Genomic DNA, 11,444 nt, shown 5'->3' on the forward strand with positions numbered 1-11,444 from the left:
ACTTCTTGTATTCTCCTTTTTATACTTTAAACTCTTCAAGAGTAGAGCCTATATATATTTATTTTTAGCTTTCCCTTTCAGTGCTAGGCATGGGGCTTTTTATGCAGTAGGAACTTAACAGATGTTGAATTGAATGAGGGGAGAGGGCAGGGAAGAAGCTTTAATTTTTTGGCTATTATATACTAGGCATCATACTAAGTGCTTTACAAATATTATCTCATTTGGTGAATATAACAGCAATCTTGAATTATTTGAAGATTCATCCTTGGAACTCAAACAACTAATAAGATCGTGGAGGTAAATGATGGAGTAGTATATTGTGAGGCTCTAATATTTATCTTCTTCCTATCTTAGCAAATATCAGAAAAAGGCTGGAAATAGTACAAGAATATGTGATGTGGATGAATGATTGGTCCTCATGTTCCTAGGGGTACACCTGGGTTTTCCCTCAGCCTCTGAGATATCATGAAGGAAGCTCTCTTTGTGGAGGTTGGGATGGATTTTTCTCAGAAGTGGCCTGAGGTCCTGCTCTCTGGAATATCTTGACCAGGTGTTGCCGGATCTCTTTGGTTCTGGCTCCATAGATAACAGGGTTGACAAGACAGGGGAGCAGTAAATAGAAGGCACTGAGCAGGTTGTGTACATCCTGGGAGGCAGTGCGGGCTATGCGATAGACAATGGAAGAGGAAAGGGTGGAGGAGTAGACAGTGAAGATGACTAGCAGGTGGGAGCCACAAGTATTCAGGGCTTTGGAGCGGGCACCCCCAGAGGAGATCCGGAAGGCAGCATGGATGATGCGTGTGTAGGAGGTGCCCAAGAGCAACATGTCCAGGACCCGGTTGAAGACTCGGACTGCAAGCCCCACTGTCTTATTGAGTGAGATGTCCCCACAGGACAGCTTCATCAGGGCCATGTGCTCACAGGTGAAGTGACGGATGATGTTGGAGTGGCAGAAGCGGACTCTTGAGGCCAGTATTACCACCGGGGCAACAATGCACGTGCTCCTCATTGCTGCTAAACCTACCAACCCTGCCAACAGCTGCCCTGTCACAATTTCTGGATAGCGTAGAGGATAGCAGATGGCAACGTAACGGTCTAGAGCCATGACTAGGAGGATGTTGCAGTCAAAGACAATGAGGAAGTAGATGGAGAACATCTGGAGGAGGCAGCAGGAAAGAGAAATGCGATAGTAGCGGGTTGAGAAGCTACAGAGCATGGCAGGCACAACAGCAGTAGCAGCACAAAGATTGACAGTCAGTAGCAGAGCAATGAGTGCATACATAGGCTGGTGCAGGCTTCTCTGGGCCACTACAGTGTAGATGACCAAGGCATTGGCCGAGAGGATCACCAAGTATATGCAGGAGAATGGAAGGATCAGGAGGGATCGGGTCTCCTGCAGCCCGGGGAAACCTACCAAGAAGAAGTCAGTGTAGGAGATATTGTGGGTCTCATTCCACCTTGTCATCCTTGATGGGATCAGTTTAGTGCTTTGGGGAAGGAGACCTAGGAGACAGAGACTCTGGGCCCAGTTATGTTTGGACCCAGATCCAGTCTCACTTGGCTGGATGGATTTTCTTGTCCTTTATGAGTCTTTGATGTTCCTAGAGAAGGAATATATATAAAAAAAGGAAATATAACCAGATTCAATTTAATAAGATGTTCCTGAGAAATGGTAGTTTGTTTCCATTCCTACCTTTCACAAATGTCTTGAAAATGGAGATGATCACTGGGAACAAAAAGTGTGGGACTACTTATCCATCTTCATCAGGGACTTTCCCCATCAAATCTTGCTCCTGGCTTTATCTTTTAATTTTTAAAAATACTTTTTGGGGGTATCTTTTGTTTTTATATCACTTAGAAATTTCCTCCCTCCCTACCTCCCAGAGGGTCACCCCATATAACAAAGAATATTTTTAAAAAGAGGAAGAAAAAAACAGTAAAACATCAATGTTTTTCTTTTCTAATTTTACTCCTAGAAACTGTTCAGTTTTTCTGTTCTTTTCTGTGTTGAGATCTTCTCTTGTTCTCTTTTTGATCAATCAACTTAATTTTATAAGTGCCCTGGGATCACTACTTTAAGACTGAATCAATGATTAGTCAGTTCCTGCATCGAATTTCCATGCTATGATAAGGGCCAGTCATGATAATCATTCTCCACTATACACCTTTGTCCTGTCCCACCTCCATGCCACTGACCCCTAGGGACAATAAGCCACCTGAACTCGTTTCTCAATGATTACTATCTTATACTCTTCTACCAAAGATTCCGGACCGCCAAAGTCATCATAAAGATCCTATTCTGCATCCTTCACTGCCTGCCTCCTTTATTCCCATTTCTTTTTACCCAACTCCACAACATTCCACTTGAGATCTGCCTTCCCCTTCCACTGTGCTCCCTGGAATGCTGGCTTCATAGATAACACACTCATCTTAACCCTTTCCTTTCTCATTCCCATATCACCTTCTTACACTCACTGAGATCTGGTTCCCTTCTGATGATGACACAGCTTCCCTTTCTAGCACTGGTTGCCCTTTCACTCATCCCTGACAATTCTTTAGTCATGGAGGGAGAACAGAACCATTCCTTGCTCCCAACTGCCACTTCCAGACTCTACCTGTACCTGTACCACCATCACTTAGTAACCTCTCTTCCTATGAGGTCCATTCAAGTCATGTTTATCAAACAATCAAGACTCTGGTAGCTGTTATCTACCAACCCATTTTCCTCAATGAGTTCAGTGTTCTGAACAGCTTGTGTTCTTTTTCTTTTCCCCAAATCTTGCCTTCATAGTAGGGGGCTCCAACGTACATACCAGTACTTTCTCAAACATTCTAACTTCTCACTTCTTCAGTTGATTTCTTTTCAATGACTTACTCCTCTGTTCTACCACAGCTAAACACACAGATGGTCATACCCTCAGTCTTGCCAAATCCACCATTTTATGTTTGTGAACTCTAAAATTCTTTTACTGGATCAGAATATTTTGTCTCCATCTTTCTTTCCGTCTTTCAACCCTGAATCCTGTTTTTCATCCTCACCATAACCCCCTCTGCCATCACATCTGTACTAGCTACCCTCTTTACCATTTTGACCCCCTAGCGAAGTAGTTCAACTCTATCCTGCCCTTTTCTGTTCTTGACTCCCTTTCTCCTGATCATACTGCCCATATTACTCTGCAAAACACCAGCCTTGGATTATTCCTATCATCTCTTTCCTTCATTGCAATCCACATGCTGCTGAATAAAGGTAGGAAAAACCTTGAAGCTATGCTGGCTGGGATGATTAAAACTTTGACATAATCTAAGCAAGGCCCTCATTAGATAGCAAGTTAATTCTTTGATACCTCCTCAAACTATTTGCTTTTTCATTCATCCCAGCAACATTTCCAAATCCTTTAATTTTTTTTTCTTTTAACCTCTTGTGGCTCCTCTTTCCCCACTCTCTCAGCTGAGAACCATGCCTCACATTTCACTGAAAAAACCCCCAAAGCTGATGCAATTTTCCAAGAGCTCTTAGTTGTTGCATCCATTTTTTCTTATGTAAGTGTCTTCCTTCGGAGATTATCTCCATTTTATCTTGTAGAGATCATGGTTATGCATAATTGTTTGCATGTTGTTTCCCCAATTAGATTTTGAAATCCTTAACAAGGGTTGCTTTCTCCCCTTGCCTGCCATGTGTACTAGGCTTTTTATAAATGCTTGTTGGATGACTGACTGACTGTACCTATTTTTGCAAGATCTTATGCTGGGCGGTAGGCAGGATGCAAAGATCAATAAGCCAAAGAGAACCTTTGAGGAACATTCACACAGCTAAACAAGAGACTCATACAAGGTTAGTAAGTAAAGTACAACGTGCTTTGAGAGTTCAGAGGGGAAAGGCTGTTTCTCAGGTAGTGTTGGGAAGTGGAACTAATGTGCCATTTGGAGTCAGAACCTTTATTCAGATCCTGGCTTTAGTTTACCTGACCCTATTCTTACATGGTCAGAGTGTCCTTCTGCTCTTACCTGACTGCTTTGTCTTCTGTAAAGGACCTGGTGGATGGGTTTCCTTTGCCATCTACATTGGTTTTTCTCAGACAACTTTAATTTTCCTCCTCATAAGATTTATTTCTCTTTGTGCCTTAAGGAATGCATCCTTGAACATTTCTTCTCTCTCCTGAGCTCACTTCCCCCATAGAATTTTAGGTCATAGGATCTTACTCATCCTTTCTCTGGAGCCTTTAAGTCTATTCTTCTGGAACCCAAGATTCATGTCAGTCTATGCTTGCCTTCTTTTCCTCTATCACCAGTTTCGAGATGGAATAGCTTCTTCCTCATGTTTCCTTACTGGGCTTGTGATCAGTTTCCTTGAACTTCTCATTAAGTATTTATTAGTCTTCAAGTGGTCCATAGCATATGGTCAAAATAACATCACTTGCATTTTCACCCTTGTTGACTTTCATCTCGATATTCTTTACCCTGCTTTCCTCTCTGATTCACCGATTTCCTCAGAGGAATGTATTTTCCTAATTTACTATGCTAATTCACTTCTCTTGTCCAGCTAACTACCCTTCTTCTTTTGATTAAAGCTTTTCCTTCAAGAACTGTATTCCAGGAATGGGTCATATCCCAGCCACTTCCTTTTGAGGCAAATAATTCCATTCTTGGGTCATTCTCATTATCAGGGAGGAAGTTTCCTCATCTAAAAAATGGGAGCATTAAATTAACTGGCTTGGAGGAAACTTCTGGGTCAAATCTTTTACTCTCAGATGGCCCATTTTCCTTTATTTTTATTAAAAAAAAAACAAAAACCCTTACCTTCTCTCTTAGTATCAGTCCTAAAACAGAATTGTAGCAAGGTCTAGGCAACTGGGGTTATGTGACTTGCTCAGCGTCACACAGCTAGGAAGTGTCTAAAACCAGATTTGAACATAGGTCTTCCCGACTCCAGGCTTGGTGTTCATCTACTGTGCTACCTTGTTGCCCCCATTTCCCTTTTCTTTAGAAAAAACCAAACCAAACCAAACCAAACCAAACCTAACAGCTGTTGCTTATCTTATAATAAAAGTGATCCTTTTTCTGCAGTCCCTTAGTCATATTATTCAATCCTCCAACCACTTGACCCAATTCATTATTCCAGGCAGCCTGTCTTCTCTCTCTCTCTCTTTTTCACACTGGACCCATTCTTTCATCATTGACGTTGGCCTTTCAAAATATCTTCATGGTCCCTAACAACTTGCCCCGCCACCCCGCTTAGCCTTCTTTTCTAGAAAGGAGACAAGATTGCACTTTGAAAGTAGGTACCTGCCATTTGGTGGGCAGAAATTCAAATGCCATTCTCTCTGGTCCGGTCACTGGGAAATCCTTGCTAGTCATATTTTGGGGAAGTGAGATCTGCAACCTTCGTCTTTCTTGCTATTGTGAGTGCCAGCAATGTTTATGTGAATTGCCCTCACTTGCTTACCATGGAGAGGACCCTGCTCTCAATGTAACTGGTGATGTTTATGTGTTTTTGCAAAGAGCTTTAATCATTAATCAATCAACATTTATTAAGTGCCTACTATGTGCCAAACACCATGCTAAGTCCTGGGCACATATTATTTCATTTGTTTCTCACTACAACCTTGACAGGTAGGTACTATTATTATCCCCATGAGGAAGAATGAGGAACTTAAGGCAGAGGTGGAAGTGACTTACCCAGGATATAGTGAGGAAGTAACTGGGGGAAGATTTGAACTCAGGTCTTTCTGACACCATGTCCAGCACTTCATCCACTGGGCTGTCTGTTGCCTCTAAGTTTTCCTTCCTAGCCTGGATATTTTCACTTGCCTTTAGCATGTTGGACCCCATTATGGGGTTCTACATCACCAGAGACTCTCCTAGAACTGACTGACAGCAATATTCTGGGCTGATAGCCCCAGTCCATCTGTCAACAACTACAGAACAGGAGGGAGCCCAGGGCAAAGCCAGATCTTACTGGCTCAGGAGAGAAGGTTGTTGAAGTTTCATTGGGAGCATTTACACTTTGGAAATTGGCAAATTCTACAACTCAGGATTCTATTTTTTGTTGATTGTCTGGGCTTAGGAGAATGATAGGGAAAATTTTATGCAGATTAAACTAAAAAGTACATCAAGTACATTTTTTTCAGTCAGTTAAGCTAAACATTTATTAGTTGGGTTAAACATTTACTAGTATGCCTTTTTTGGAGGAGCAGTGAGGAGGGCATCCTAAGACCTACCCTAATCTGTTTTCTTTTCTTTTCTTAAACCCTTACCTTTCATTTTGGAATCAGTTCTGTGTATTGGTTCCAAGGCAGAAAAGTGGTAAGGGCTGGACAATGGGGGTTAAGTGGCTTGTCCAGGGTCACACAGCTAGGAAGAATGTGAGGCCACATTTGAACCCAGGACCCTTGTCTCCAGGCCTGGCTCTCAATTCACTGAGCCACCCAGCTGCCCCCTACTCTGTTTTCTATGAGCTCCTTTTACTCTTGTCTTTTGGGTACCAGTGAAGACACAGACATATACACCTGAAGATGCATGGACCCACATGCGTGCCCTTATAAACATGCACAAATACAGGGCCTGCCTTTGAAAACTTGAGGTTTGCCTTTGGGTTCCTTCCACATCCTGTCATCATTCTGATGTTCCTCCTTCCTCTTCACACACCCCTCTAACTGTACCCCCCCCTTGCCATACAGTCCTTAACCTGCACCCACTCATCAGAGCTCCTCTGAAGTGCTATTTCCTACCTCAGCCTGAGAAAGAACAATCCCCTAACTATTAGATTGCTGAATACTCTCCCCCTATTCCTCTTTCTCTGGGGATGGGACCCCAAAGCAACCAGGCAATCCTATTCCAGTAGGCAGTATTAGATGAGGTCTGATGACAGTGTTAAGGATTACAATGTACTTTCCTCAGCCTCAGTTGCACCAATAGAAACATCTTAGACCAATCTGTACATAACCAAAGATCCCTCAGCCCATGGTTGACACATGGTTGTTCCTCCCAGCCCAGCTTTCTGATCCGGGCAAAGTCCCTACTCCCCTCTAATCCTATCTTTTCTTGCAATGTATTCTCCTAAGTCACACCATTTTTTTTAAACCAAGAAAAGAGGATAATAATAACATCTACTTCACAGTGTTGTTATGAGGCTCAAATGAGATAATATCTGTTAAACCTTTAGGCACTAGATAGATTTGAGTTCTTGCAATATTATTCCTGGGATCCAGAAATGCTCTCTGGAAAGGCTAGGACAATCATTTGCTCTTTTCCTTAGCGTCTCAGAAAGCTGAGGAAAGCTGGGGAGGGGTTTTGCTTTTCTGATGCTATGAAGAATTAGCCAGGGCTCACCCCTGTGGTTCCAGGTCCCCAATGTCCTTGTCCCTTGACACCTAAGCCTGCAGGAGGGGCTTGCTTGGAATTCTATTCCTCTCCTCCTTTGCTCCATCTTTACTGTGCAACATCCCTAGTATGTGGAAGGTTGGTTCTTTCTGGGTTTCCACTCTTGACACCACACCAGTCCCATTGCCCCTTGGTGTACCTGAGAACCAGGTCAGGTTTTCAAAGGGATTTACTAATGATCAATAGGAAAAAAAGGTGGAACAAAAACAATGGATGGAGGGACCTTCTGTGGTCATCTAGCCCACCTTGTACCTGAGCCACATTCCCTGTGATAGCATGTGGGTGAAATGAATTCATATACTCGGGATCTCTATGGGTTGACATTATGCGGGAGTGTGACTTCCAGATCTCAGAGGTGGAGTTTCCCCTCTCTTCACCAGAGAGCTGACAGATTCCCTCCTCACTTTGGAGGAAGTAGAAGCTCATTTTGCAGGTCCTTAAAAGCCAGGGGCGAAAGGGGGCAGGGATGCTAGGATGGAAAAAGACTTCTTCCCTAGACACTGGCCAGTGGCAGCTTGGCTGCTTCACACGGAACCTGCCCTTCTCTCTTTACCCTATCCTGATCATCTCTTCCAGGCTTCTCACACCCTGGATTGCCCAGGACATGCTACTTACCAGAATGTGATCAGACTGGACTGGAGGAGACCAGTTAGGTCTAAACTCCAAGTGTAGAGATTAAATCCTCCTGAATTTCTGGGGGGTGTGTCCTCCAGGACTCTCCAGACCCTCCCTCTGGATTGTAGTTTAGCTAATCAACAATATTCTCTTGGGCAAAGCCCCAGGGGAGCTGTGAGTCTTCAAGGCTTCATCTATGCCAGGGGCTAAGGTAGGATCTTCATTGGGGAAGAAGATGAGAAATCCTGAGAAGGGAGGGAAACTGAGGCAAACAGCCTACATTTCCTTGAGTCTGGGTTTTGAGGAGATGAACTTCTCAGAAATGGAGAAATCCCAATAGAGTAGGAAGATTTAACCTCTTGAACATTTTGGAGTGGGGAAGAGAAAGATAAAACTGGTGGTGGCTTAAAGTTTTACTTCTGGAAGTGACCTTACTAGAAGTAGGGGTCCTACTTCTAGGAATATTGATTTACAATTAGAAAGACCCTTAGAACTGATTTACTCTTATTACAGATGAGGAAAGTGAAGTTAAATGACTTATCCAAAGTCAGGTAGACAGACAGATCTTTGCTAAGTGGGATGGGTGCAAAAACAAGAAAATAAGACACTCTCAAGGAGCTTCCATTTGAATAGAGAAAAGTGGCCTGGAAATTGAGAAAGGTTTTTGAACTTCAGTCCAGGTCTTTAGAACTCCCTTAGGACCCTTTCTACCACCCCATGCTGCTTCCTATTGGCTCTTTCACCAGGAGGAGGGAGTTCCTGGCCATCCAGCCCTGGGGCTCGGCCTCTCTAGAGAGAAGGGGTCTCCCCAAGCTTAGGGAAGAGAAGTCTCAGCATTCTTCAGCCCCTGCCTGAGGGTTATGATGACCAGACCCAGGGAAGGCTGCCTGGAGGAAACTTCTCCCAGTGAATCTAGTGGTAGTCTCTCGGTAACTGAGAATGACGATTGTCTTTGTGTATTATCATCTATTGATGTACCCTCATGTGGCTTTGGAGTCCAAAGGCTGAGGGCAGAGTTTGTGGCACATGGGGAATGGGACGCCAGTTGTTACGGGAGGTGAGGTTGTGGCCTGGTGTCGGTGTTCATGCGCAGCAGCAAGACGTCGACATCGCTCATCTTCAAAGGTGGTGGCGGCATGGTGAATGTGGATTCGCCAGCTACTTCTGTCAGAGGCAGCGAGTTCTAGTTGCTTTGGTGTCATGCCAGCCCACTTCAAGTTGGACTTTAGCTGATCCTTGAATCTTTTCTTTGGTCGACCTTGTTTCCTGAGTCCAGCTGACAGTTCACCATAGAATACCTGTCTTGGTATTCGCTGTGGGTCCATGCGGATGACATGTCCAGACCATCGTAGCTGGGTTTGGAGGACCATGACTTTGATGATGGTGGAGTTGGCTCTGTCGAGGACTTCCTGATTGGTGATTCGGTCCTGCCATGGATCCTCATGATTGACTGGAGGGTGCGTTGGTGGAATTGCTCCAACTGTTTCATGTGCTTCCGGTACAGTGTCCATGTCTCACACCCGTACAGGAATGAGCTGAGGACCACTGCGTTGTACACTTTGAGCTTCGTCGCAGTGCTTACACCTCTGTGTTGGAGGACTTTGCAGCGCAGCCGCCAGAGTGCCTGGCTGGCCTTTTGGATCCTGGCATTAATCTCGTGGTCTAGGGACCCGTCGTTGGCGATGGTGCTGCTCAGGTACTTGAAAGTGTTGATGTTAGAAAGCTGTGGCAGTCGATTGTAATGCACGGCTGGTTCATTGGCCTCCCTGGTGCAGGTTGAAACAGCACCTCTGTTTTGCTGAGGCTGATAGTCAGGCCAAACAGTTTTGTTGCAGTAGAGAACCTGTCCACAATGGTTTGGAGATGATTTTCTTGGGCCATGAGAGCACAGTCATCTGTGAAGAGAGCTTCCAGGATGAGTCTCTCTGTTGTCTTTGTTTTTGCAGTCAGGCGGTGAAGGTCAAATAGTGAGCCATCTAGTCGGTATTTGATGTAGACGCCCAGGTCTAGATCCATCACAGCATGTCGTAATACCTGGGTGAAGTATAGGTTGAATAGTACCAAAGCGAGGACACAGCCTTGTTTCACGCCATTGGAGATGTTGAAGCGATTAGAAGTCTCTCCACCAGATAGGACTTCCCCTGTCATGTCAACATGAAAGAGCTGGATCAGTTTGGCGAATTTTGCTGGGCAGCCGAGCTTGCTGAGGATCACCCACAATGCATCCCTATTCACTGTGGAACGCCTTTGTCAGGTCTATGAAGACAATGTAGAGACTCCGGTTCTGCTCAAGGCATTTTTCCTGCATTTGCCTCACCGTGAAGACCATGTTGATGGTGCTGCGATCTGGTTGGAAGCCACATTGTGATTCAGGCAGGTTCTGCTCTGAAACAAATGACAGGAGTCTGTTGAGTATAACACGGGCGAGGATCTTTCTGGCAGTGGAGAGTAGTGAGATGCCTCTGTAGTTGTCACAGGCTGCTTGTGTGCCTTTGTTCTTGTACAGGGCTATGATGGAGGCATCTCTGAGTTCTGGGGGCATGTCTTCCTCTTCCCATATGCTGGTCAGCACTATGTGGAATGCCTGGAGCTCCTTTCCATTTAAGGCCTTGTACACCTCGGTTGGGATCCCGTCTTTACCGGGTGCCTTGCCTGCACTCATTTGTTTAATGGCTTTTTGGACTTCCTCTATTGAAGGAGGGACGTCAAGTTGTTCAGTGGTGCGGTTTTGGGGGATCTGGTCAAGGGCGCTTTGGTCGACTGAAGAGGGTCGGTTGAGAAGCTGACTGAAGTGTTCTTTCCATCTGTTGCTGCTGCCTTTTTTATCTTTCATTTATTTATTTATTTATTCATTTATTTATTTGTTTGTTTATTCATTCATTCATTCATTCATTCATTCATTCATTCATTCATTCATTTATTTATTTATTTTAAAACCCTTACCTTCTGTCTTGGAATCTATACTGTGTATTGGCTCCAAGGCAGAAGAGTGGTAAGGGCTAGGCAATGGGGGTCAAGTGACTTGTCCAGGGTCACACAGCTAGGAAGTGGACCTCCCATCTCTAGGCCTGGCTCTCAATCCACTGAGCTACCCAGCTGCCCCCCCTTTTTTTTTATCTTTTATGAGAGTGTCACTGTCAGAGGATAGCAAGGGAGTGATGTAGATTCTAGTGAATCTACATCAATGGAAAAACCACACAAAGTGTTCTTTTTTTTGTGCAATTCAAGCTAAAGATTCAGGAACAAGGGAGGAACTCTGGTTGATAATGGATTTTAATGAATAATAGTATTGTGTGATATGTTTATAGAGGTTTAAAGAATGACAATGTGTTATTTAGATTATCTCCTTTGATCCTCAAAACAACGCCCTGAAGTATAGATGGTAGTATTTATTACCCTTTTATAGATGAGGAAACTGAGGCTGAAAGAGGAGAAATAACTCTTAAATT

At 44.1% G+C, this 11,444-nt stretch overlaps 1 protein-coding gene across 1 annotated transcript; it reads right to left on the reverse strand.

The window, feature by feature from the left end:
- Nucleotides 1-463: 463 nt before the first annotated feature.
- LOC100016903 (olfactory receptor 52K1-like) lies at nt 464-1,465 on the reverse strand. The gene has a single exon (XM_001370595.3). It carries the CDS (start codon nt 1,463-1,465, stop codon nt 464-466), a length of 1,002 nt encoding a protein of 333 aa, XP_001370632.2.
- Nucleotides 1,466-11,444: the final 9,979 nt, after the last annotated feature.

Source organism: Monodelphis domestica, chromosome 4 (genome assembly GCF_027887165.1).
Source record: "Monodelphis domestica isolate mMonDom1 chromosome 4, mMonDom1.pri, whole genome shotgun sequence".
Lineage (NCBI taxonomy): Eukaryota > Metazoa > Chordata > Mammalia > Didelphimorphia > Didelphidae > Monodelphis > Monodelphis domestica.